The sequence below is a fragment of the Notothenia rossii genome, assembly GCF_949606895.1.
Source record: "Notothenia rossii genome assembly, chromosome: 6".
Taxonomy (NCBI): domain Eukaryota; kingdom Metazoa; phylum Chordata; class Actinopteri; order Perciformes; family Nototheniidae; genus Notothenia; species Notothenia rossii.
This window is the reverse complement of record NC_136909.1, coordinates 3040750-3067271: the sequence shown is the minus strand read 5'-3', so window position 1 is coordinate 3067271 and position 26522 is coordinate 3040750. Positions and strand designations below refer to the sequence as shown.

The window sequence follows — 26522 nt, the reverse complement described above, 5'->3', positions numbered from 1 at the left end:
TTACATGATGCAGTTAAAAAAAATTAAGGGCGGTGCCGGCCGTCAGCGTACCGAGCCGGCCGTCAACGGCTCGCTGACGACCGGCCGTTCTGTGATTCTCCAGAACACACAGATGGCCAGTCCGCTATGTATTCCACCGGGTCACCGCGGCACACACGGACCCGCGGCGCAGACGGACCCGGTGGAATACAGGGTCTACTGCGTTTAGGAACCGTTAAGCAGAACCGAAATTGTGTATTTTGTATGGGTACCCGGTACCCGGCATTTTCTTATCGGTTCTCATCTGGAACCGAGTTTCGGTTCCCAACCCTAGTCACTGCTATATTTAAAAGTGGAAGAAGTACTACATTTTACATAAGAGTAGTAATAGCGCAGGGTAAAATACTCAGTCAGGTGAAATTCCTTGAATGAAAATCCTACTTCAGAACAAAAGTTACTTAAAGTACTCCAGAAAGTACAATGGCCCATTTCAGAATTATATTAAATTATTACAGTTATTGGTGCATTACTGGGAAACCTCGATCAGCTGAGGAAGTGTATGTGCTTTGATCCAAAGCTTTACATTGTAACTAAATATTATCCAATATAAAAATAAATCTAAATATATAGATATTTGCAAAGAAATAATATGTAAACCATGACATTTGAATTATATATTTATTAAAGCAACAATGAGGCAAAACACATTGTAAAACAAAAATTACTGATAGTTGTGATAATGACAGGAACAGGAAGCAGATGCTAACTCTCACTGCAGAGACAAACAGCATCAGGCTGATCATTGAACAGGAATCCCAACACATTAAGAACACGCTGCTCACAGACAGGGCGCCCTCTAGTGGCAGCACATGCTCTGAATATTGTAAGATATATTTCTAAAGAAAACAAAAGATGGCACAAACCACTCAAAGCTAAAAGCTGATATTTTGAGGATATGTGGGTTATTAAGAATTAGACAGTTTGTAATTAGCGAATCATTTAATTAACACAAGTCAATGAACTTCAGAAACATGAACACACTAATGCTGCGTTCACACCGGACACGATGCGAATATTCTCTAATCGCTCGAGTTTCACCGCGGCTGTCAGCTGTGTTTAGTCGCATCATTCCAACAATTTATCTCCATGTAAATACCATGGTAGATACCAACTAGAACAAAATGAACATATTTGACCGTGATTTAATTGTAATACACGTTTCATGACTCAGACAGTCTGTGGTTTGTACTTGTTTAACTTTTGTCCAGTTTCTGAACAGATATGAGGAGCTGTGAGCTCTGAGTGCTAACAGCTAACGGCTGATGTTTTGGTTTTCTGTTTCAACGTCAGTGACGACAGGCTGAGATCCTCACCGCTGATTGGCTACCGCGAGAACGCGTCAAGCTAATTTTACGCTCAAGTTCAAAAAATGTAACTCTCGCGGTTGTCGCGGCCCCCTCCAATCGCGCCGCAGCCTTCACGTCAATTGCGTCAACTGCTTCATTCGCGCCACGTATTTGCATTGACTTTACATGTAATCGCGCCATCCCCAAGAACCGCATTGTGTCCGGTGTGAACGCAGCATTACTGTGACGAATATTGCAGCTAAAAGCCAGTACTTTTTACACAGGTTTAAAATGAGTCTGGACATAAACTCAATATAGATGACTTCTCTAACTTGCTAAATTGTTTATGTTGATAATGCAAAATACAACAAACCTTATTGAGTGCTCACATACAGTGTCCAGAAGAATATTACAACAGATAAACAAAAAAAAGTTATTTTTAAAGCTAACATTTGCAATCAGTAAAAACATTTTGGGGTTTCAAAAAAACTAAAACTGTTTGGAAACTGCAATCGTGATTTTAAAATCTTTCCAAGGTGAAGATGTCACAATTGGTGTTGTATTTCTTAGTCTCCTGATTGGACCCTGTTGAGAAGTCTCATCCAGAAACCTGCTGTTCAATTAAGTTGACATGATGTTCCATCTGGTATCATCATGATGATCATGAGTCAGTGGGAAGATCAGAGGATGACACACCGTGATTTGTCGTCGTATTTTTTGTTTAGTACTTCTACCTCTTTTGCATGTTTTGTTCCCATTTCTTTAATACCTTTTTCAAGACTCTCTTTTGTCTTTTTCAATTTTGTTTCTTTGTGTCTGGAAAGATCCTGTAGCAGTTTGGACTGTTGCTCTTGTCCTTCATGATCTTTCTTCAGGTCCTCTATTTCCTTCATGTGTCTCTCCGCTAAGGCGGCAAATTCCTTTTCGTATTTCAGTTTGAACTCGTTGAATTCTTCAGCTTGTTTTCTGGCCTCCTCTTCATTTTTCTTCTTCATCTCTTCTTTTTCTTTCTCATATTTTCCCTGTAATTCTTGTCTCTCCTTCTCCTTCTGTTCACTTCTCTTTAGATCTTCTTCTTTTCTTTTCTGTTCAAGTTGTTCTCTTTCCTGATCGTATTCTTTTTGTCTTGTTTGCTCCTCTTGTCGTCTCTTTTCATTTTCTTGACGTTGTTTTTCCGACCATTCTTCTCTCTCCTTCTCCCACTCTTCTTTCTGCTTTCTCTTCTCTTCTTTACTCTGCTCTAACTCTCCTTCAAGTTTTTCCTCTAATTCCTTTCGTTGCAGTTCTTCCTGTCTTTTGTTCTCCAACTCTTCTTTCTTTCTCCGTTCCTCTTCCCTCTTTCTCTCCTCTCGTTCCTTGTTTATCTTTTCTTGCATTTCTTTATGTTGTTGAGCTCTCTCCTGCTCAATTTCTTCTTTTCTTTTCATTTCATGTTTCTCTCTTTCCTGCTCGTATTCTTCTTGCAACTTTTTCATTCTTGTTTGCTCGTCTTGTCGTCTCTTTTCATTTTCTTGACTTTGTTTGTTCCACCATTCTTCTCTCTCCTTCTCCCACTCTTCTTTCTGTTTTCTCTTCTCTTCTTTACTCTGCTCTAACTCTCCTTCAACTTTTTGCTCCCATTCCTTTCGTTGCAGTTCTTCCTGTCTTTTGTTCTCCAACTCTTCTTTCTTTCTCCGTTCCTCTTCCCTCTTTCTCTCCTCTCGTTCCTTGTTTATTTTTTCTTGCATTTCTTTATGTTGTTGAGCTCTCTCCTGCTCAATTTCTTCTTTTCTTTTCTGTTCATGTTTCTCTCTTTCCTGATCGTATTCTTCTTGCAACTTGTTCATTCTTGTTTGCTCGTCTTGTCGTCTCTTTTCATTTTCTTGACTTTGTTTGTTCCACCATTCTTCTCTCTCCTTCTCCCACTCTTCTTTCTGCTTTCTCTTCTCTTCTTTACTCTGCTCCAACTCTCCTTCAAGTTTTTGCTCCCATTCCTTTTTTGTATTGTCATCCTGCCTTTTCTTCTCCATGTCCTCTTTTCTTCTCTGTTCCTCTTCCCTCCTTCTCTCCTCTCGTTCCTTGTGGATTTGTTCGTCCATCTCTTGAAGCTGTTTGGCTCTCTCCTGCTCAATGTCATCTCTCTCCTGTTCCGTTCTTCTCTTCACTTCTTCCATTTCCTCCTCGTGTTTCCTTTGCAGCTCCTCCCTCTCTCTCTGCATTTCTTCTTCCTTCTCCTTCAGGATCTTCTCCACTTCCTTCTGTATGGCCGCCTCGGCCTCTTGGAACATCTCTGAGGTGTAGCAGCTGCCGCCATTTTCTTTCAGCATTTTGTTAGACTTCTCCATCAGCTCACTGACTTGCATGAGGTTTGTCTGATCTCTGTTATTGAAGACCTGGTATCTCCCTCCACAGTCATTTATCACTTTTTTCAAAAAGTCACCGGACTTTTCTATGAAACTCTCAATCGTTTCGCCACCCAGATCGTCTCCTCTGGTGAAAATGATGATGATGAAATCTCCAGATTTCTTGCCAAAACATTTCTTGATCAGTTCCACTGTTTCTTTTTCCTCTTTTGTAATTCGGCCGATCGTCAGCACCAGCAAGAACACATGAGGTCCAGGAGACAACATGCTGATGCATTTCACAAGCTCCTGTTGAACATCATCATTGGACAGTGTCGTGTCAAACAGGCCGGGGGTGTCCACCACAGCGACAGGTCGTCCATCAATCTCTCCTGTTGCTTTTTTGCAAAACTTGGTCACTGACTCTGAGCTTAGATTCGATGTAAAAGGTTTTTTTCCCAAAATAGTGTTTCCAGTTGCACTTTTCCCACTGCCAGTCTTCCCAATCAGCACCATCCTGAGACACTCTCTGGTCTGACTTTCTTCAACATCTCCCTCCTGACTTTTCTTTTTAAGATCCTGCAGTTCAGCTTTAAGTTCTACCACCTTCTCCATCTGAGCCTTGGTGAACATGTCCTTTGTGAAGCACCTGGATCCTCTGACTCTTGTCTCTTCCAAAGTATTCAACAGCTCTGGGATCTGCTGCTGGTCCTTGATGTTGAGAACAACATGTCTTCCTCCACATCTCTGACGCAGCTCCTTGATGTCCGTGTTCTCCTTTAGAAAGCTAACAACAGCTGGAGCTGTAGGATCTGACTCCACAGTGGACAGAATCAAGGTGAAGTTGTTGACTCGAGGGCTGAATGTGTTCTGGAGGGTCTCTAACTCTCCCTTGTCTTCATCAGTGAGGGGACCCACAGGTAGGACCAGGATGAAGGCATGGACGCCCTCAGGATCACAGAGGGAGACACACCTGAATGATTCCTCCATCACTTCCTGCTGAGGTTTTCCACACAAAGCAGGCAGCTCCACCAGGGCAACCCGGCGTCCACACACCTCTCCCTGATGTTTAACACACTCTGAGGAGTTGGAGACTGAAGGAAACTCTGTCTGACCTAAAATGGCCTTGGCTGCTGAAGTCTTCCCTGCTCCTCTCCTCCCACACAGAACCAGGTTCAAAGCTGCTTTGATGTCTTCAGAGAAGGTGAGGAACGTTCCTTTGTTTCCATCAACTATCTTCTCAATCTTCTCCATCAATGAATCACGGCTCTGTTCACCCATGTTGTAGAGTCTTCCTCCACAGGCTTCAAGCAGCTGATTCACGATGTGGGACTTCTCTTCTCTTTGATTCCATTTGTGTGTCATGATGACCATTGAGTGTTTAAAAGCTTCTGGACCAAACAGACTCAGGATGAACTTCAGTGTTTGTCTGTTCTCTTCAGTGAAATCAGAAGGATTCACTAACAGCAGAAGGACATTGGGTCCAGGAGGACAAAGACTCACACAGCTCTTCACCTCTCTTCTCATGCTCTCTTCAGGAAGACTGAACATGTCTGCAGTTTTCAGAACTGTGAATTGTTTTCCTTTCCACTTTCCATGGGTTGTCCCACATTGTGTGCTTGAGATTTTTTTGGGGAAACTAACACCTTTGCCCTCGGTTATAAAGTTACAGATTCTTTGCTTTTTGTCTCCACTTTTTCCCAACAGCACGATTGTGAATGCAGATGCTGTAACACAGATAGAAGAATCAAATTACATTAACTCATAAACATAATTAAAATACACTTCACTTACAGGAAGATATCTCCAATCATTTCCTGGAGGAGCCAGAGTTCTGGTTTAGCCGCTGCAGCCAATTTATGAAAATGGGTTTTACAAAAACTCAGTATACCCCCTGCAGGAAACAGCAGGTAACTCATATTTATTGTGGATTATTTAAATGAATCTTAGTGTTTATTTTCCCTTCAGGGCTAGAAAAATAAATATACTTATAGATTTCCTCAGCAAAATATGATGATTGGATTATATCACTATAACTATCAACTATAGATGATGTCAAAGTAGCGACACAACAATTTGATTGGTTTAAATGTGTGTTTCTGTTTACTACATCTTTGCTGATGTGGGATTTGTTAATCCTGTAGAAACGATGCTACAAATACATAAATAGCACTGGGACGAATTTACTTACTGTCAGTCACAGGGTTTGACCGTTGGAATGGTGAAGTGACCGCACGCAGCCCTGTGAACGGGAACATCATTAATTTGCAGCTTAATATTCAAATGTTTTCACGTCTGGTTTAAATGAACAACATGTCTTTGTCCTTCACATACCAGCAGCTTTAACAGCTTCTGTGAGGGGATGCCATATTTCCTTTGGTTTTTGACTTTGATGATCATCAGGTAAAGCAAATGTGGCGTCCTCAAACACTTCACAGCTCACAGGCTCTCCGTTGTTCTCTTTTGCAGTTTGACCCAAACGTGTCAACAGCTCTGGAAGTTGAAGGTTCTTCAACTTCAAGTATCTACATTTTTTGATCATGTCTTGTAATGGGGGTTGTTCCATGTGTTGTTCCATTAAACCTGAACCCTCCTCTCTGGATGGTGATATCAGCATCAGTGAATGATCAAAGGACTGATCACTGAAGCGTTCCAGGACTCTGCAGAGTCTCTGTTTGTGTTCCTCAGTGAAGTGTTCAGGCTGTAGAACCAGCAGGAACACATGAGGTCCAGGATCAGAGAGCCTCACACACTCTTTCAGATGTTCTGTCAGTCTGTTTTCAGAGATGTTGTCGTGCAGCAGATCTGGGGTGTTGATCACAACTACTTTGTTCCCCTCCAGCTCTCCACTGACTCTCTGACAGTGGTCCCATTCTTCCTCAGTGTTGAACGCAGTCACTCCCAGTATGAAGTTCCCCACTGAACTCCTCTCGAGCCAGCTGTTCCCCAGCAGAACAACCCTCAGCTCAGACACTGTGAGAAACAAAGAATTAGAAATGGTGACCATATGCAGACTTCCATGTATTCATGTATAGTTTCTTTGCTGTTTAACCTAAGGGTTACTAACAGCAGGTTTTACCTACAAAATACTGAACACTCAGGTGTTCTTAAAGCAGAGTAACACAGCTCAGTTTTACTCACTGTTAGGTGGCAGCCAATTAAGGCTGCTCCAGCGCTTTAGAGGACATGGATATTCTGTTATTGGAAAGAGACAGAATTTGATGATTTATTACATGTAATTTAAAATAGACAGTACAGTGGTCTACAGTCTTGAACAAGATAGGAAACAGACACCCAGACCTTCCAGAACACAACGTCAACAAAAAAAGAGAAGAAACCCAGAAAGTGAACCTAGGACAGCCAAGCAGCCACGATGCATTTCTTTAGGTCACATATTTACACCTTTTCAGGTTTATTTAGATATTCTTGAGACTACTAGAATATTTTAACATGCTGTAATGTTCAAAAAATCCTTTATTCTTCTCAAACTGCCTTCTTAGAATAGCTGTTTTCAGCCTCTCTATGAATCTGCTAAGGGGTTTGGTTAATAAAAACTTATTTTACCTACAAAATACTGAACAGGAAGGTTGTGGGTTAGAACCCAGCCGTGCAGTCAAGATGTCAACGGATAGGGGCAAGAACCCTTAACCCTGAGTAGCTCCCGGTGGCATGTGTAAAGGCCCAGATACACCGGCCAGTCACCTGAGAAGTCACCGACGCCGACACCGACTGTTGCGTCGCCAGACTCTCCTGCGTATTTGCCGACTTCACACACTGGAACACACCGCAAATCTGAGCCGAGCACGTATGAACTGCGTATGCGTGAGTGGCAATAACTCTCCTTACCAGCAGGCGGCGGTAGTGTGTATTCATCATTCAAAAGAGGCAACAACCGGAAGACAGAGAAGAAGAACAGACTCCGTGATATAAACAAACAACAAATAGCGTTTTTCTTTCCATTTTCACTCTCGTCCATTGAAAAATTGAACGAACAGGAGCTCTATAAACCGATGAGGTGAAATAGCCGTCCGTGTGTGTTCCATCTTCCATTTTACATCATTTGTTTACCTCCCTCACTTCCGTTAACGCTTCTCATGCACTGATTCGCTAGCTGAACAGCCAATCAGTGTTATCCCTTTGTCCGACTTCCGGTGGTGTTCCAGACGCCGATTCAACAAGGCGTCAGGTCGGCAGAAAAGACCCAACGGTGCGGCGCACACCGCTCCGAATAGGGCGTGCCCACGCTCATGTTCGGCCTGACTCCCATTTACTGCCGATTTCGGGCCGATGTATCTGGGCCTTCAGTTTCCCAGAGAAAGTGGCACTGCTCTGGATGAATTAGGTGTGAATGGGTGAAGACTTGTAAAGCACTTTGAAGGGTCCTAAATGCCTGATAAAGCGCTGTATACATTAAGTACAGTCCATTTACCCTTCAACCAGACAGCTAAGTAGCTGTAATGCATTTCTTTATTACATAATTAGGTTAGGTTGAGACCTAGGTCGGCGAAGACCCTCGGTCGCGCAACCCACACAAAACAGGGGCAAAAGACGGGCAAAAGTGGCCTAAATCATGACAGTAGGTAGCCCACGCGAGCGCCCATGTGACTCGGCCATCCTAGGCCGTCCATAAACATGATTGATATCGGTCCGATTATTAGGGTCTGAGACCTAGGTCGGCGAAGACCCTATTGAAATCGGTTGCACAGCGACCGATAAACCTGCGAAACACACACAAAACAGGGAAAAAGACGGGCAAAAGCCCATCAAAAGTGGCCTAAATCATGACAGTAGGTGGCCCACGCCAACCTAGTCACATGGGCGCGAGCGCCCATGTGACCTCGGCCACCCTAGGCCGAACATTATTGATATCGGTGCGATTATTATTATTCTGATTATTATTTTAATACATTGCGCGCACTTTTGACCCCCGCAACATATGTGAAAACTCACCAAATTTCGCACGCGCGTCAGAAGTCGTGAAAATTGCGATGTGTAATTGGTTCCGGAACTTTGCGTCAAAAATTGCGTAGGCCACGCCCACTTCCGTTTTTAACGTTAACTCCCCCCACTTTAACTTTCACGTAAACGAACGAAACTCGCTACGCATATCTAGGGTGCGGAGACGAGCAAAAAAGCCTCTTGGAGGGGTATAAAATAACGTACAGGAAGTCGGCCATTTTGAATTTGGCGTTGGAAAAACGCGATTTATCGCGTTTTTCGTCCCTCGCACTTTAACGAACTCCTCCTAGGGACTTTATCCGTACCACTCCAAATTCCTCGGGTAGCTTCTCCACAAATGGGCGATCTAAAGTTATCACTATCATTTTTTTCTTTCGCACGGCGTAGCCGTGATTTGGCGCCAAAGTTCGCGTTCGCTCGATGCTAGGCTATCCCTCAACATGGAACACGATGATGTCATAACTCAAACTGACATGCTCAGAACGCCACCAAACTTCACGTGATGGTTAACACTGCGGCCCTGAACAGCTCTACGTAAAATCCGATGTTACTTAATGTGGCGTTACCATGGCAACGGATCCCTCGCCATAATTTGCCGTCGGAAAAACGCGATTTATCGCGTTTTTCGTCCTCCGCACTTTAACGAACTCCTCCTAGGGACTTTATCCGTACGACTCCAAATTCGTCGGGTAGCGTCTCCACAAATGGGCCATCTAAAGTTATCACGGAACTTTTTTTCTTTCGCACGGCGTAGCCGTGATTTGGCGCCAAAGTTCGCGTTCGCTCGATGCTAGGCCATCCCTCGCCATGGAACACCATGATGTCATAACTCAAACTGACATGCTCAGAACGCCACCAAACTTCACGTGATGGTTAACACTGCGGCCCTGAACAGCTCTACGTCAAATCCCATGTTACTTAATATGGCGTTACCATGGCAACGCATCCCTCGCCATAAAACACGGTGTCGCTGTAACTCCAATGGACACGGTCCCATCGTCCCCCAATCTTCACTTCTATATATCACCGGTTCATGCCTCAACAGCTCTACGTGAAATCTCAGATCTCACCGTATGCCGTTTCCATGGCAACGCATCGCTCGCCAAAAAACACGATGTTGTGTTAACTCAATGGAAAATCGTCCAAACGGCACCAGACTTCATATGATGGGTGATGGTCAGGCCCTAAACAGCTCTAAGTCAATTAGGGGATGTCATCATATGCCGTTGCCATGGCGACAGATCCCTCGCCATAAAACCCGGTGTTGTGTTAACTCAATGGAAAATCGTCGAAACGGCACCAGACTTCAGACTATCATTAATGGTCCGGCCCTCAACAGCTCTATGTCAATTATGGGGTGTCATCATATGCCGTTGCCATGGCAACGCATCCCTCGCCAAAAAACACCATGTTGTGTTAACTCAATGGAAAATCGTCCAAACGGCACCAGACTTCAGATGATGGCTAATGGTCCGGCCCTGAACAGCTCTATGCCAATTATGGGATGTCATCATATGCCGTTTCCATGGCGACAGATTCCTCGCCATAAAACCCGGTGTTGTCGTAACTCAACGGAAAATCGTCCAAACGGCACCAGACTTCAGACTATCATTAATGGTCCGGCCCTCAACAGCTCTAAGTCCATTATGGGATGTCATCATATGCCGTTTCCATGGCAATGCATCCCTCGCCATCAAACACGGTGTCGCTGTAACTCCAATGGACAGGGTCCCATCGTCCCCCAATCTTCACTTTTATATCACCGGTTCATGCCTCAACAGCTCTATGTCAATTATGGGGTGTCATCATATGCCGTTGCCATGGCAACGCATCCCTCGCCAAAAAACACGATGTTGTGTTAACTCAATGGAAAATCGTCCAAATGGCACCAGACTTCAGACTATCATTAATGGTCCGGCCCTCAACAGCTCTACGCCAATTATGGGATGTCATCATATGCCGTTGCCATGGCAACGCATCCCTCGCCATAAAACACAACGTTGTGTTAACTCAATGGAAAATCGTCCAAACGGCACCAGACTTCAGACTATCATTAATGGTCCGGCCCTCAACAGCTCTATGTCAATTATGGGGTGTCATCATATGCCGTTGCCATGGCAACGCATCCCTCGCCAAAAAACACGATGTTGTGTTAACTCAATGGAAAATCGTCAAAACGGCACCAGACTTCAGATGATGGCTACTGGTCCGGCCCTCAACACATCTAGGCGTATTATGGGGTGTGATCAAATTCCGTTGCCATGGCGACAGATCACTCGCCATAAAACCCAATGTTGTGTTAACTCAATGGAAAATGGTCCAAACGGCCCAAAACTTCACAGGTTTGATAACGATGCAGCCCTCAACACATTTAGGCGTATTATGGGGTGTCATCAAATTCCGTTGCCATGGCGACAGATCACTCGCCATCAAACACAATGTTTGTGATACTGCTGTGACTCCTATGTACGTCGTCCGATCGGCCTGAAACTTCCCACGTTTGCCTACGGCCGAGTCCTCGAGACGCCTTTCGCGACACGTCGACGTGCGGACAACAGCCTGCGGAGCGTCGGCGTCGAAGACCCGATCAACGCTGCTTGCAGCTTTAATTATTATTATTATTATTCTTCTGATTATTATTTGAATACATTGCGCGCACTTTTGACCCCCGCAACATATGTGAAAACTCACCAAATTTCGCATGCGCATCACAAGTCGTGAAAATAGCGATGTGTAATTGGTACCGGAACTTTGCGTAAAAAATTGCGTAGACCACGCCCACTTCCGTTTTTAACGTTAACTCCCCCTACTTTAACTTTCAAGTAAACCAACGAAACTCGCTACGCATATCTAGGGTGCGGAGACGAGCAAAAAAGTCTCTTGGAGGGGTATAAAATAACGTACAGCAAGTCGGCCATTTTGAATTTGGCGTTGGAAAAACGCGATTTATCGCGTTTTTCGTCCTCCGCACTTTAACGAACTCCTCCTAGGGACTTTATCCGTACAACTCCAAATTCGTCGGGTAGCTTCTCGACAAATGGGCGATCTAAAGTTATCACGGAACTTCTTTTCTTTCGCACGGCGCAGCCGTGATTTGGCGCCAAAGTTCGCGTTCGCTCGATGCTAGGCCATCCCTCGCCATGGAACACGATGATGTCATAATTCAAACTGACATGCTCAGAACGCCACCAAAATTCACATGATGATTAACACTGCGGCCCTGAACAGCTCTACGTCAAATCCGATGTTACTTAATATGGCGTTACCATGGCAACGGATCCCTCGCCATAACACACGGTGTCGCTGTAACTCCAATGGACACGGTCCCATCGTCCCCCAATCTTCACTTTTATATCACCGGTGAATGCCTCAACAGCTCTACATGAAATCTGAGATCTCATCGTATGCCGTTTCCATGGCAACGAATCCCTCGCCAAAAAACACGATGTTCTGTTAACTCAATGGAAAATCGTCCAAACGGCACCTGACTTCATATGATGGGTGATGGTCAGGCCCTAAACAGCTCTATGCCAATTATGGGATGTCATCGTATGCCGTTTCCATGGCAACCCATCCCTCGCCATACAATTCTATGTTGTCGTAATTCAATGGAAAATCGTCCAAACGCCACCAGACTTCATATGATGGGTGATGGTCAGGCCCTGAACAGCTCTATGCCAATTATGGGATGTCATCATTTGCCGTTTCCATGGCAACGCATCCCCCTCCATAAAACCCAATGTTGTCTGAACTCAATGGAAAATGGTCCAAACGGCACCAGACTTCAGATCACAGTTAATGGTCCGGCCCTCAACACCTCAATGTGACAATAGTGAGTTTTCCTCAAAAGCTGTTGCCATGGCAACGCATCCCTCGCCGTTAAGCACGATATTGCTAAAACTCCTGTTTAAATGTTCAAAAAGTGTTCAAATTTCACATGTGTGCTAACGGTCAACCCCTCGAGACATATATGTGTCAGTTTTGAGATTTCGTCAAATTTCGTTGCTATGGTAACTAAATGGTCGCCGTGAAACACGGTTCTCTCATAACTCCAGTTAACTTGCTCCAAACGGCCCAAAACTTCACAGGTTTGATAACGATGCAGCCCTCAACACATCTAGGCGTATTATAGGGTGTCATCAAATTCCGTTGCCATGGCGACAGATCACTCCCCATCAAACACAATGTTTGTGATACTGCTGTAACTCCTGTGTACGTTGTCCGATCGGCCTGAAACTTCCCACGTTTGCCAACGGCCGAGTCCTCGAGACATCTGCCTGACGTCGACGTGCGGACAACAGCCTGCGGAGCGTCGAAGACCCGCTCAACGCTGCTCGCAGCTTTAATATTTATTTGTATTTAATTACAGAATATTTTTTTGGGGTGACACCTCTAATATATATTCATGGACAGAAACAGTCTTGAATCCAGAGTGGACATATCTGACTGGACTCACCTGATTTTGCAGTCGCCATACTGTGCTCTTCTGAAAGCAGCTTTCCTGAAGACGAGAAGCTAAAGGAAGAAGAATTACACTTTAAATATTCTGACTTACTCACTCCAAAATGTGATAACAAAGAAAACTGGTTCATTTCAGAACTGACTGTAGCTCTACACACACACACACACACACACACACACACACACACACACACACACACACACACACACACACACACACACACACACACACACACACACGGTATGTGAAACTCAATGAGGAGCCAGCAGATCTGGTGAGAGTTTGTGGTGAATATAATAATTGTTGACCTTTGATTTTTTTTGTTGGGCTTCAAAATATATATTTATTGAAACACCACACAGTATATAGCCATAATTATGAACAGCCCTGTTTTTTGTTTATTATCTAGACTACACTGAAAAGATAGAGGGCTTTTAAAGCAGCATTTATACTGGACTTCCACCGATGCAACTGTCTTGCACTTCCTTTGTTCCTGCTTTTTGCTGTATTTATCTGCATGTTTCAGAAGTGTGTGTTTTTCATTGGTTCATGTGTTCCCAAAATTACCACTTGCATCAAAGTGCGATGTCAGATTTAACTTCAAGATTTCAACTAATTGAGCTGCTACAAAATGTCAGTTTTCCCCCTATATTAAAATGTGTATTATACATTCCTTACTGCAAATGTGGTGAGGCCGTGCCATTGCTTTCTTGTATTAAAGTGCCCTTTCATACATTCAGCACATTCCTATCTAAATAATGGGTTAGCATGAACATTTATTTTATTCTGCTAGTATTTGGCCGTTTTAGTTAATTCTTCACTGTGAAATATAATGGTTATAAAATAAGCATTTTTTGCCATTTGGCACAATGAACTTTAATTTTTCAGGAGAATCGTTTCCTTTAAGCTCCCTTGATTTGTTCACAATAATGTATATGCAACGCATTTCACATTTTAATAAAAAAAATTGTTTTATTTTTAATGTGTTTGTTAATTAGTTTAGGATGCATGATGGGAAAAGCCGAAAGCTATTATGGATGTTATGTCTGTTGTTAATATTGTTTTATTCTTAAAAAAACACATTAATGTTGTTCAAATGAATGTTTTTGTTTTTATTGATTATCTATTTAAAAAATGTATTGATAAATGCTGTAGATAAGAGATTAGGATGGATCGTGTACATAAAAGATATCTCTGCACAGAAATAATCTAATGTGGTATATTGTGGGATATGTTTGGTGTGTATGGGACAGATTATATAACAACCCTAATCATTGAAAGCATCCGTGCTCAGAAACACACACGTTAACTGTTCATCTGTGGAATGTTCTCATTATGGGAATCCTTGCACCTGCTCGGTGAGGAAGGGATTTGGCAGATAAAGATAGCATGGTCAAAACACTGAACTTTGTTGGATCTTCAGCAAACTTCATTCTAATGGAACTCTTTTGACTATTTAGGTTAAATGAGTGTTAACATAGTGATGTTAAGATCTCAAAGACATCCGGCCCAACTTCAGAGGTTTCTCCACAACAATATGCAGGTTGTTTTTACCTTAATAGTGTAAGAATAGCCTGAGCAGGCTAGGTAGATTAAACAGAACACTATAGCATGTAGTTTAAACAAAACATGCATGTTGCTTTAACAGGTACAAATTAAATATACTGACCATATTCAAAGCCTAAAATGAACATTGAAAAGTAATGTTGATTAAACCTAGGGTAAGGAAATATTCAAATGAACATAAAAATGTAATGTTTCCTTGAAATAAAATAATTGTGGGTATTTAACATAATTGAATAGTTTTAAGTGGACATTCAAATCATGTGAATCCAACAGCCTTTTTTTCAGTGTGTGCTCCCTCTGTCAGGTGGACACAGCTTATTAACAATACAACTAAGTCAATTAAAAACTATAAGCACTTATATAGCATCACTGATGACATCACATAATACAATTCTAATTTTATAAACATTGAATACTTTCCGCCATTATAACTCAAAACTTACACTGATTCCCATAAACCACATGGACACACACCGCTGTAGTGTTGCCATGGCAGCAACACCAGTTCTAAACAGGTGTGTATGAACTGCACTAACAGATGTTTGAAAACTAAGATCTCAAAAACACAATTTAAAAAGGAAATGGTCATCTGACATCAAACTGACAGACAAAGGAAACATCTCCAAAGCTGTTATATATATTTGTATAACATAAAGAACGCATATTAATAATATGATTATTAGTATCTTTATATCACTGTTTTATTCCAATGTACATTATCTTTTTAAATAGTTGTTACACTGTTTATTCTATTTCACATGTACAGTACATGATTTAATTATTCCAGAACCGTACTTGAACCATTGTGTCACTAACATCTTTTTCAACACCGCTAACCTTCCTTATTTTTATTATTTATTTACTTAGCATGTTTAAAAATAAAAGATAGCCTATGTAACATGTAAAGTGTAAGGCGTAAGCTAAAGCTCTTGATACAGATATGACATGTCTTTTCCTTGTTCAAAGTACTGAAGCTCTACTCTGTGAAAGAACATGTCCGCCTGCTCGTTTCCTGATATCTGAAATGGCGCCTCTGCACTTTTAGAGATTAGACAATGAGTGGAAACACGAGGCCCTCTCGGTTCAGACTGAAACACAGAACATGTTTTCTGGGTGTTGGCTGTTTCTGCTTCAGAAAGCCCGTAGAGGTGACTGGTCATAACTTTCATAAGTGAACACACTGAGTACACGCTGCTGCAGAACTTTATCACATTATTACAGTAGGCCTAAATCTACATTGTTCCCATATAGATGAAAGTAAAGATGACTGGTCATAACTTCAGTTGCACAACACGCTGTTCCGGTAGTCTACATATTGTATACGGTAAAACGACATTATTATTAACATTATATTGTTCTATAAGATAAGATAAGACTTTATTTATCCCGAAGGAAATTGTTGTGCCAGTAACAAAATACAATAAACACAATAAACACAGCAGCAAAAAGAGCAATTAAACATCCACAGACAACATAAAAAGTAGAAACATAGAAAGTCACACAATCAATGCAATTATTATTAGCAGACTACATTTACAATCCTGGTGTAGTCATTTGACCTATTTTACTTACTTTTTGATTTTGTCTAAGGTGACTGACCTGCATGAAGTCTTGCTTCGGCTCTGCTGCGAAAGGGAAAGTAAAAAAACTGGTCTGACGACAGTTAGAAAAAGCGGAAGTGTAATTGTGTAATACGTAGCAGTTTGATTTAGTGTCTTCTTTACCATTAGTGGTTAACTACAACATCCTTGAAGCTTAGCTGTTTAACACATGTCGATATGTAGGCCTATGTTTATTGGGCTTTATGTTGAATATTTAAAATATAAGAAAGAAATTACAAAATGTATATTACAATAAAATGTTGCGCATCAATTAAATATGGAATCTAACTTTTTCCATCTCATTTTTTACAAAGTTGATTTTAAATAAACAAACAAATGAAAACTCAGTTTTATTCACACATTCTCTGATAAGTCACAGTCACATGAATAATAATTATAAATAAAAACTGTAGTGGAATGTGTGGCTGGTAATTTAGGCATCATTATGCAATATATTTTATATATACATGTTTTTCTATATTCAAAATGCTTTCAAAATCATTAGGAGCAAATGTGAAAAGAGAACATCAGACCATCTGTGTATTATGTTAGAGCTCCACCTGCTGGACATGATGATGAACACACCAGCCTGTCCTCCAAAAAAAGACCAAATAGGTTAATTGTTCAACAGCTTATTACGACCTAAAGTTTAAAGTTTAGCAGTTTAAAACGTGACTATATGTCGTAATAAGCTTTTGGACAATCAACATATTTGGTCTTTTTTTGGAGGACTTGTTGCAGCTTTAACATTTACTCTGTCTTATACACACAACACTTTTGTACAAAATAAAGTTTATTGCCATTATTAATTTACATTAAGCGTTTCAAAACATCATAGACAAAATATTCAGTCACAGGATTTCTACTACCATCATCATCATCATCATCATCATCATCATCATTGCCTGCGTTACAGTCTTTTTAACGAGGATAAGAAACAGCATTTTGTTTTTTACAGGTATTGCTTTAGTGATACAGTAATGGTGCGTTCAGGGGCTCATCTCCATGTACATAATATGGTACAAACTACAACAAAATGAATATTTTACCGTGATTTAATTGTAATACACGTTTCAAGATCATGCAGAACTAACAACATAATGATACCAGTTTCTAAAAACCATGAATTAATGCTTTGATGAGTCTGTACACAAGACGGCAGAGGAAACACTTTTAAAATGCGTGTTTTCTGAATGTAGATCTGATCAATCATGCTAAGCTAACGTTGTAGCTGCTCCGTCCACACTCACAACAACGTTATACAGACAGGAATAAAGCAGCGACTGTATTCACGATCTCATAAACAGTCTGTGGTTTGAAACTGTATACCTTTCCTCCAGTTTCTGAACAGATATGAGGAGCTGTGAGCTCTGTGTGCTAACCGCTAACGGCTAACGGCTAACAGCTAACGGCTAACAGCTAACGGCTGAATCTGATGGAGTATTGCTGGAGATATTTGTACACACCAGGGAAATCTTTCAAAAGTGGAAACAAGGACTATCATTAGTCACCCACTCAAAATCCCAAGATAGCCACCAATGGTGAGGTAATCACTTTCACTCACTTAAAATAAATCATCTTGGAGTCAAATCAAACCATTTTTGTATTTGAAACCAAATTCAAACGTCAGGAGTTACTAATGCCAGAAGACTAGTAGCCTATAAGTATTCAGGGTTTTTTCTAGATACAATATAGCATGAGGGCAATACTGTGGCGCTGATCTTATAAGATATATCAATACGTATCAATTAGTCTGTCAGTCTATCCGCTTCTTTACATGTAATCACGACGCACACAAAAATCGCATCATGTCCGAAGTGAACGCACCATAATGCTCATGGTCTGTGTAATATTTGCCCAATGCTCACTATTTACAGAAATGTTATTAGTAATGCAAAACATCAATGCTCCCTTTTTAAGAAACGTAACAAATATATATATATATATTCCGTAGACTTATATACAATTGAGACCAATGTGTAGCTTTGCTGTAAAGGACATTATTTAATTGGGAAATAACCGTATCTTATTGAGTTTTGTCTTAATACTGTTTTTTAAATCCATACAATCTGACGGAGATTCTGTATTTTATATAAAAAAGACATTTCAAGAATTTATTTCCCTCGTTATTCAGAATTTTGAACAATTGAGATTCAACAAAGCAGGCTGATGTGTAGCAGCTTTCAGTGGCAGTGTGAATTCAGTACTAATCATTTCATTTGGGTTGTTAGTCTTTTTACACATTGCACCAGAAAAGCATGACCATTATGAAAAAGCAGTTTAAAAATACACTGTAAAAAATATTGCTGGAAACTGTTTGACAATAACATTCAGTCTTATCGTGAACACAACAGCTATAAAACGTATGGCTCACGTTCAGGGCTGCTAGCACCCTGTGGTTTAACAACAAAGTGCAGTTCTTCCCTGTAATCTCAAATCATCAGCGCACGGCGTTCAGGGGACGAGTTCAAGTCCAGAATCTCCGTCACGCTGCAGAGGAAAAGGCCGAGACACGACGTGTTTAATAAAAAACACCTCAGTTTCTCTTTGTGTTGAAGGTGAGTCTCTGCAGGACCTGGCACTTCAGACTTTAGGAGGAGGGACCGGCCTCAGAGCCTGCAGGAAAAACAAAAACATTCATTCATTAAAGCTTTCAACATTCTATCATGTGACTTTTTATACTTTGATAGACATTTTCAACATATTATGGCTTCTTTCGAAAAAGGTTTGACGGACTCAACTTTTTATTTTTACAATGTTCATTATACTACATGTATGACTTTATTTTCGGCAGACTAAACCATTATTTTTATACCGCATACTAGACTGTGACTTTATTTCAGACGAACCATATTATGACTTTTATTGTCCTACTTAACTGTGAACTTTTTAGAAATACTATGACTTTATTTACCGCGTTCTAAACTATAACTCTTTTAACATATCATAATATGGCTTTTTTAGAGATCATAGGCTAACTTTATTTCAACATATATACTGTGAGTATTTTGGTCCTATCACTTTGTTCGACATACCATGACTTTTAATAAAAGCATTTAACATACTGTACAGTTACTGTTTTTACAACATACTATTTTATGACATTTTGTAAATATTTGGACATATTACACTTTGACTTTCATTGAACGTACTTTAATATGACTTTCTTATGCAGTTATTATTATTATAGGTATTATATAATGCAGTATGATCAGTACCTGGCGAGCAGCGCTGTAGTTCTGTCCCGGGGGTTTGGGTCTGTTTATTATTTATTATTGTTATTATTAGGGCCGGGACTCGATTAAAAAAATTAATCTAATTAATTACAGGCTTTGTAATTAATTAATCTAAATTAATCGTATTTTTAATCACATATAAATATCTGACCTGAGAACAGTGAGAAGCAATTTTTTTCACATGTATTTTAGTATGCCATTGAATAATGACTGAATACATAAGCTTAAGCAACAAAACATTGTTTATTTTGTTCAAGATGGTCCTTAACCAAGACCAACAGAAAAGTGCCATTTTTGCCATAAAGTGTAGCAATAGCATATTTCGGAATATAGTACATTTCAGAGATTCAGGTAGCCTATAGGTAGGTAGACCTTCTGTAAACTATAACACTTTGTTTTTTAAGTAAAACACAATACTTTCAAGTACATTCAGAACATTGGAAACCCTGACTATTAGAAAACATCTCTCTGTTGCTTCAGAGGCCATAACAGACTTTGTTGATTTACCAACAGTTGATTTAAAAAATCTAATACATTTCAGTCTAACTCTCTCAATAACCTTGACCAAAACAATAAACAGTTCAACATAAAGTGCCAGCTGCACCAACAACGTAATAAATAGTTCAACACAAAGTGTACCATTTAAAATAAAATAAAAAAGTTCCAATGATTGACCTCAATCCCTCCTATTCTTCCAATATCCTGATGAAAAATAAAATCTCTCTGTTGCATAGGCCACTGTTTGATCAACGCGAATTGGGTGTGGGTCCTTGTACTCCGAGTCGGGCTAACGTCCACGCTAGCTTCCACGCTAGCTGCTATATGTTTTGCATTGAGGTGATACTTGAGGCTTGATGTGCTGCGGTGATATGCAAATTCCTTTTTGCATAATTTGCAAACAACCGTGCTCTTATTGACGCTTCCATCCGTCCGTTTTTTAAAACAAAATGTCCCATCCACGGGGCCAACCAAAGCGGTCTCATCAGCTTCTTCGTTCATGTTTGACTATTGTTCACTGTGGTTTGTTGTTGTCTGAAGTCATGAACGTTAGTTGGTGCTCCAGTATAATCGGTACCCCTGAAACTCATCTAGTGAGAAACGTTCCGCGGTGCAAAAATAAGTGCGATTAAAATGCGTTAATTTTTTTAACGCGTTAATTTTTGTGTAATTAATTAATCTTAATTAACGCGTTAAAGTCCCGGCCCTAGTTAAAATGTATTATAGGTATTATATAATGCAGTATGATCAGTACCTGGCGAGCAGCACTGTAGTTCTGTCCCGGGGGTTTGGGTCTGTTTCCGGCTGGAGGGGGGGGCGGTGGAGCTCCTTTGGGTTTGGGCCTTACAACCTAAAATGTAAATATTGTTATTTATGTATTGAGTTGTATTTTTAAGTTGCTGCAACACATCCAACATAAAAGCATCTTCACGGTGGGGGTTTCCCAGCATTACCTGCACTGTAGTCTGTTGACTGAGCATCACTGGCAGCTTCCTCTGCGTGTGTGAACTGTTAGAAAACAAGAGATTGTGAAGGTGACTTTCAGCATAAAGGCCTCACTACAATCTGAAATACGGTTTATTTACTCACGTTGGCAACATGGGACTTTGTCGTTTCTTACAGATGAATCCGATCACTCCAGCAATCACACCTAACACCACTAAAATCACCGTCAGAGCGATGGCCACCGTGGCTCCTGCAGAAAGGGAAAGCAGATTGAATTAGACAAGAGAAGATTTCTGTTTCCAAAGTGCTGATTCTCTGAAAATAAGGAGCCCCTCCCCACGCCCCTCTGAGAGACATTTGGTTACAAAGAACTCAATGGAGCTCTAGGAGGAGATTCAGGTGATAAGGGGGGGGGGGGGGGGGGGGGGGGAGTTACCTTGTTGCTGATTGGCTAATGGTTACACAAGACAAAACATCGTTCTACACATGTTGATGTAGAAGAGACATGGAGAAGAGGGGACACATGTTGATGTAGAAGAGACATGAAGAAGAGGGGACACATGTTGATGGAGAAGAGACATGGAGAAGAGGGGACAGATGTTGATGTAGAAGAGACATGAGGAAGAGGGGACACATGTTGATGTAGAAGAGACATGAAGAAGAGGGGACACATGTTGATGTAGAAGAGACATGAGGAAGAGGGGACACATGTTGATGTAGAAGAGACATGAGGAAGAGGGGACACATGTTGATGTAGAAGAGACATGAAGAAGAGGGGACACATGTTGATGTAGAAGAGACATGAAGAAGAGGGGACACATGTTGATATAGAAGAGACATGAAGAAGAGGGGACACATGTTGATGTAGAAGAGACATGAAGAAGAGACAAATTCAACATTGGTCATGTAGAGGTCCCGCAGTAGCCTCACCTGTAGAGAGACCCTCGGAGGCCTCTTTGGAGGAGCAGCCAGGAGGCCTCCAGCCGGCCTCACACTGACACTCACTCCTGTGGTTACACACCTGAGGACACACAATGCACCCTGCTGGTATCATGAGTTGTTCAATGTGCTTCAAGTTCCCTGCTACGCTCCTCTCGTGCTGTCTTAAACCTTTCCTTAGAAGATGTGATGAACTGTAAGGTGTCCTTGGTGCTTTGAAAGGCGCCTCTAAATAGAATTATTATTAATGGCAGTCTGAAGGAGCAGCCGTGTTTAACACATTTCACTCTTTAATACCGTTTAATTTACCCATAAGTCAAATCATTTAATATCGTTGAAGCGGCCACTTTCAGCCGCATGACTCTAACATTTGTTCCATTTCCAGAAACAAATTGTAACAGGTTTTTGTATTTGCCTTCAGCCTGATTTAGTTCACTTTCTTAGCATTTGTTTTCAGAGAAACTCAGAAATCCACTCCAATGTGTAAATCACATTGAATGTATTGCAGCACGGTCTCTTCCTGCTTACACTCTAAAGTAAATACAGATCATTGGGTGAGACAAAGCTAAATGAAATGTGTATTTTGTGTCTTTCTCCTTGTTGTGGTTTTGTATTTGATCACAGGCAACAACTTGTTAATATTCTTATTTCACTGTCATCGCACCTAATGATTGAATTTCTCTTGTTTGGTTTTTTCTTTTATTTATTGTTTATTTTTATAATGTATTTATTATTGGTTTTCAGCACTTTAAAGCTTTTATGCATTATTTTCTGTTCCATTAAAAGCAGGAACTTCCAGGTCTAAAGAGCGAAGCCTTAACCCTGCACTCCCTGAAACATCCAGCAGGGGGCGACTGCTCTGTTTGAATACAAGACCTATGAGGAAACCTCTTTACATTTCACTCCATTTATAAACATTTTCCTGATGAGTTTTTGTTCTCAATCTCTTGTTTCAAGTTTTCTTTGATTCAGCATGATGTTCATTTAGTATATTATGGTCTTATTTAGAGTCAAATAGACGATAAAGCAGAGTTTACTTTAGGGGCGGGGCTTACGTTTGATTTACGTTTTTTGTCCTGTCTTGCAAATATAGAACTTTTTCACCGCTTGTGTTTCTACTGTTCGGTCGCCTGAACATGTATTTTTCAGTAAAATGTTGTACTTGGCTCTTCTGTTTCCAATAAACCAAGACGGTGACGACCAAAACCCCCAAATTGAGTCTACAAACAAACGCGTGAAGTCACGGTGAATGCCTCTACTTCCTGTACACAGTATGTGAACATAAACAACAACAAAAACTCTGATCAGTGTTGGTGGTTACTCACAGCGTGTCCTTGGCATTTGGCTGAACAGTTTGTGTTTCTGTACGCCGTCTGAAGCTCCACGCACTCGTTCTGACTGCACACCTGGAGAGAGAGTGGACATATGTTACTTTGATTGTAGATTTGAATATTAAAACATGAAGAGCTCGATCTTCAGGTTCTTAGAGAGATGGATCAGGACAAAAAGAGAGGGGGTCTTTGTTCGTGAGACTTTCAGAGTCTCTTTACACAGAGGGGACACATGTTGATGTAGAAGAGACATGAAGAAGAGGGGACACATGTTGATGTAGAAGAGACATGAAGAAGAGGGGGACACATGTTGATGTAGAAGAGCCATGAAGAAGAGGGGACACATGTTGATGTAGAAGAGACATGAAGAAGAGGGGACACATGTTGATGTAGAAGAGCCATGAAGAAGAGGGGACACATGTTGATGTAGAAGAGACATGAAGAAGAGGGGACACATGTTGATGTAGAAGAGACATGAAGAAGAGGGGACACATGTTGATGTAGAAGAGACATGGAGAAGAGGGGACACATGTTGATGTAGAAGAGACATGGAGAAGAGGGGACACATGTTGATGTAGAAGAGACATGAAGAAGAGGGGACACATGTTGATGTAGAAGAGACATGAAGAAGAGGGGACACATGTTGATGTAGAAGAGACATGGAGAAGAGGGGACACATGTTGATGTAGAAGAGACATGAAGAAGAGGGGACACATGTTGATGAAGAAGAGGGGACACATGTTGATGTATGAGAGACATGGAGAAGAGGGGACACATGTTGATGTAGAAGGGACATGAAGAAGAGGGGACACATGTTGATGTAGAAGAGACATGGAGAAGAGGGGACACATGTTGATGTAGAAGAGACATGAAGAAGAGGGGACACATGTTGATGTAGAAGAGACATGAAGAAGAGGGGACACATGTTGATGTAGAAGAGACATGAAGAAGAGGGGACACATGTTGATGTAGAAGAGACATGAAGAAGAGGGGACACATGTTGATGTAGAAGAGACATGGAGAAGAGGGGACACATGTTGATGTAGAAGAGACATGAAGAAGAGGGGACACATGTTGATGTAGAAGAGACATGGAGAAGAGGGGACACATGTTGATGTAGAAGAGACATGGAGAAGAGGGGACACATGTTGATGTAGAAGAGACATGAGGAAGAGGGGACACATGTTGATGTAGAAGAGACATGAAGAAGAGGGGACACATGTTGATGTAGAAGAGACATGAAGAAGAGGGGACACATGTTGATGTAGAAGAGACATGGAGAAGAGGGGACACGTGTTGATGTAGAAGAGACATGAAGAAGAGGGGACACATGTTGATGTAGAAGAGACATGAAGAAGAGGGGACACATGTTGATGTAGAAGAGACATGAAGAAGAGGGGGACACATGTGTCAGAGTGTGGGTCGATGACCTTTGAACTTGATTAGTTCTTTTTGAAGTGATTCATTATTACACGCTTTGCTGGCGCTGTATTTACTGTGTTCAGCATTTAGCAGCAACACACTGATGTGGGGGAAACTTCTGTAGCCATGGAGAGTCAGGACTCAGAGAGACACGAGGAGAGCTGGAGCTTTGATGGAACAAGACATGTCATGAGCCACGAGTTGAGATGCCACAATCAACTCTAAAGATCTCTACCTCAGACCCGTGTATTTAGCTGGTTCAGAGAGACTAATCAACATGCTGCAGAACAAGAAAGAACCAGAACACCTCTATGAGCTGATCCAGCAGGCAGGAACAGAGAGACACTGAGAGCACAGCAGCCAGCTTACAGGTGCCTGTGCTCAGTGAGGTCAGCATGAACTGATACACTGGGTCAAAGTTATGGGCCTTGGGAAATATTTCCCCAACAACTAATGTTAAAACACTTGTCAGTTTTTTATGATTTGCGTGAAAACTGCTCGCCAAATTAGAATTAGAAAAGTCAAAGCAAGACGCTCCGAGCTCTCCGCTCCTTTAGATGTCAAAGTCAACTTTATTGTCCATCTGTCAGTTTGTGAGAACACAGAGAGACAGAGAGATCGAAATACCGTTTCCCACAATCCCGAATACAAAAACAAAGATGTATACAAATATACAATCAACAGACACATGCATACATAAGCACACATTAAGACAAACAAAATCACAACAATTAGTATATCAAAAAATAACAGTTGCTTCAATGACTTTTAGAAATGTGCAACACTTTCCATAGCAGCGTAGAAAGTGTCTAACGATGTGTTTTTGGGGCATGTTACCTTTCCTTCCCCACATCTGGTCCCCGTGTCCACCTGGCCGTAGTCTTTGGTGAAATCTCCAAAAACCGCTGCCTTGCAGTTCCCGACTTTGACCATCCGGCCGTAGTTGGGGTTGCTGCTCCCGCCCTCACAGAACAGCTTCCCACAGAAGATATCTCTGAAGACAAAGAGGGGACAGAAACGGTTAGACAATTACTGAATGTCCTCTTCCAGCATGAGAGTAGCATGATAACAAAGGTATCCCAACTGTAGCTGAGTACATGACAGGATGTGTGATTACCTAGAAGAGCATCAGAACTAAAGTAACAGACAGAGAATCAGCACTTTGGAAACAGGGCTGAAACAGAGGGGATTATGGGTAATGCAATGATCTGTTTGGTGTTCCAGCCAATCAGAGACAGGCTCTGTGTATATCTGAGACCTGTGATATACTGATGAAGAACAGAATAACAGGGGACCTTTAAAGCTTCTGTGAGATTAGGCTTGTTTGAGACAAGCGAGACCTGCGCAGACCTGCGCAATTTCGATCAACGTCTTGCTCGTGCGTTGCATGATGGTTAGTCATTTTGTCCGACTTGCTCTGGAAGCTCGCCTACATGAGACGTTGAAATCTCGCGGGACAAAGATGCCCGCAGCCTTGAGAGCGAGGCGCGGCGAGGCGGCGCAGTTCCTCTCCACGGGCTGCGGAGGCGAAATGCTTGATGGGAAACGACTCGCTGGTATCTCGAGCTGAGCGCTCATTGGTGGTTTTTACAACGTGCTGCTGATGAAACTCTCCAATTGGCTCGGCAAAAGTTGTTGTTTTGTGTCAGCTTTACGTCGCCCCCTCCATTACCATTTTTCGTAATTGTTCCACAATGTTTATCATCATGAAATGAATATCTATATATGTTATACTATATTTGCACTGCTTACCGTTTTTATACTTTATATATCTTAGCATATTCATACACACTGTTCATACTGCTCACAGGCTGCTGTGTGTATCTAGTGTATTCATACCCCTCACTGTTTATTCATCATTCAATTCATTCTATATTTTATTCTGTAGATTGTGTACATTACTTTTCACTTTACTGC

At 41.4% G+C, this 26522-nt stretch overlaps 2 protein-coding genes across 3 annotated transcripts; both read right to left on the bottom strand.

The window, feature by feature from the left end:
* Positions 1-643: 643 nt before the first annotated feature.
* LOC307043098 (uncharacterized protein) lies at positions 644-16255 on the bottom strand. 2 transcript variants are annotated; one of them, XM_079687337.1, is made up of 6 exons: positions 16206-16255; positions 13062-13120; positions 6788-6841; positions 5981-6619; positions 5838-5888; positions 644-5373 (listed from the first exon to the last, which is right to left on the bottom strand). In XM_079687337.1, exons 2-6 carry the CDS (start codon positions 13078-13080, stop codon positions 2006-2008), a joined length of 4131 nt encoding a protein of 1376 aa, XP_079543463.1. In that variant the 5' UTR covers positions 13081-13120; positions 16206-16255; the 3' UTR covers positions 644-2005. The 2 variants fall into 2 exon arrangements, with proteins under 2 accessions (XP_079543463.1, XP_079543464.1); XM_079687338.1 differs by having other exon boundaries at positions 16233-16255.
* Positions 16256-16917: 662 nt separating this feature from the next.
* LOC307043104 (uncharacterized protein) lies at positions 16918-25553 on the bottom strand. Its single transcript, XM_079687347.1, has 7 exons — positions 25443-25553; positions 23178-23258; positions 21844-21934; positions 21058-21163; positions 20922-20976; positions 20723-20818; positions 16918-18850 (listed from the first exon to the last, which is right to left on the bottom strand). Exons 1-7 carry the CDS (start codon positions 25536-25538, stop codon positions 18818-18820), a joined length of 558 nt encoding a protein of 185 aa, XP_079543473.1. The 5' UTR covers positions 25539-25553; the 3' UTR covers positions 16918-18817.
* Positions 25554-26522: the final 969 nt, after the last annotated feature.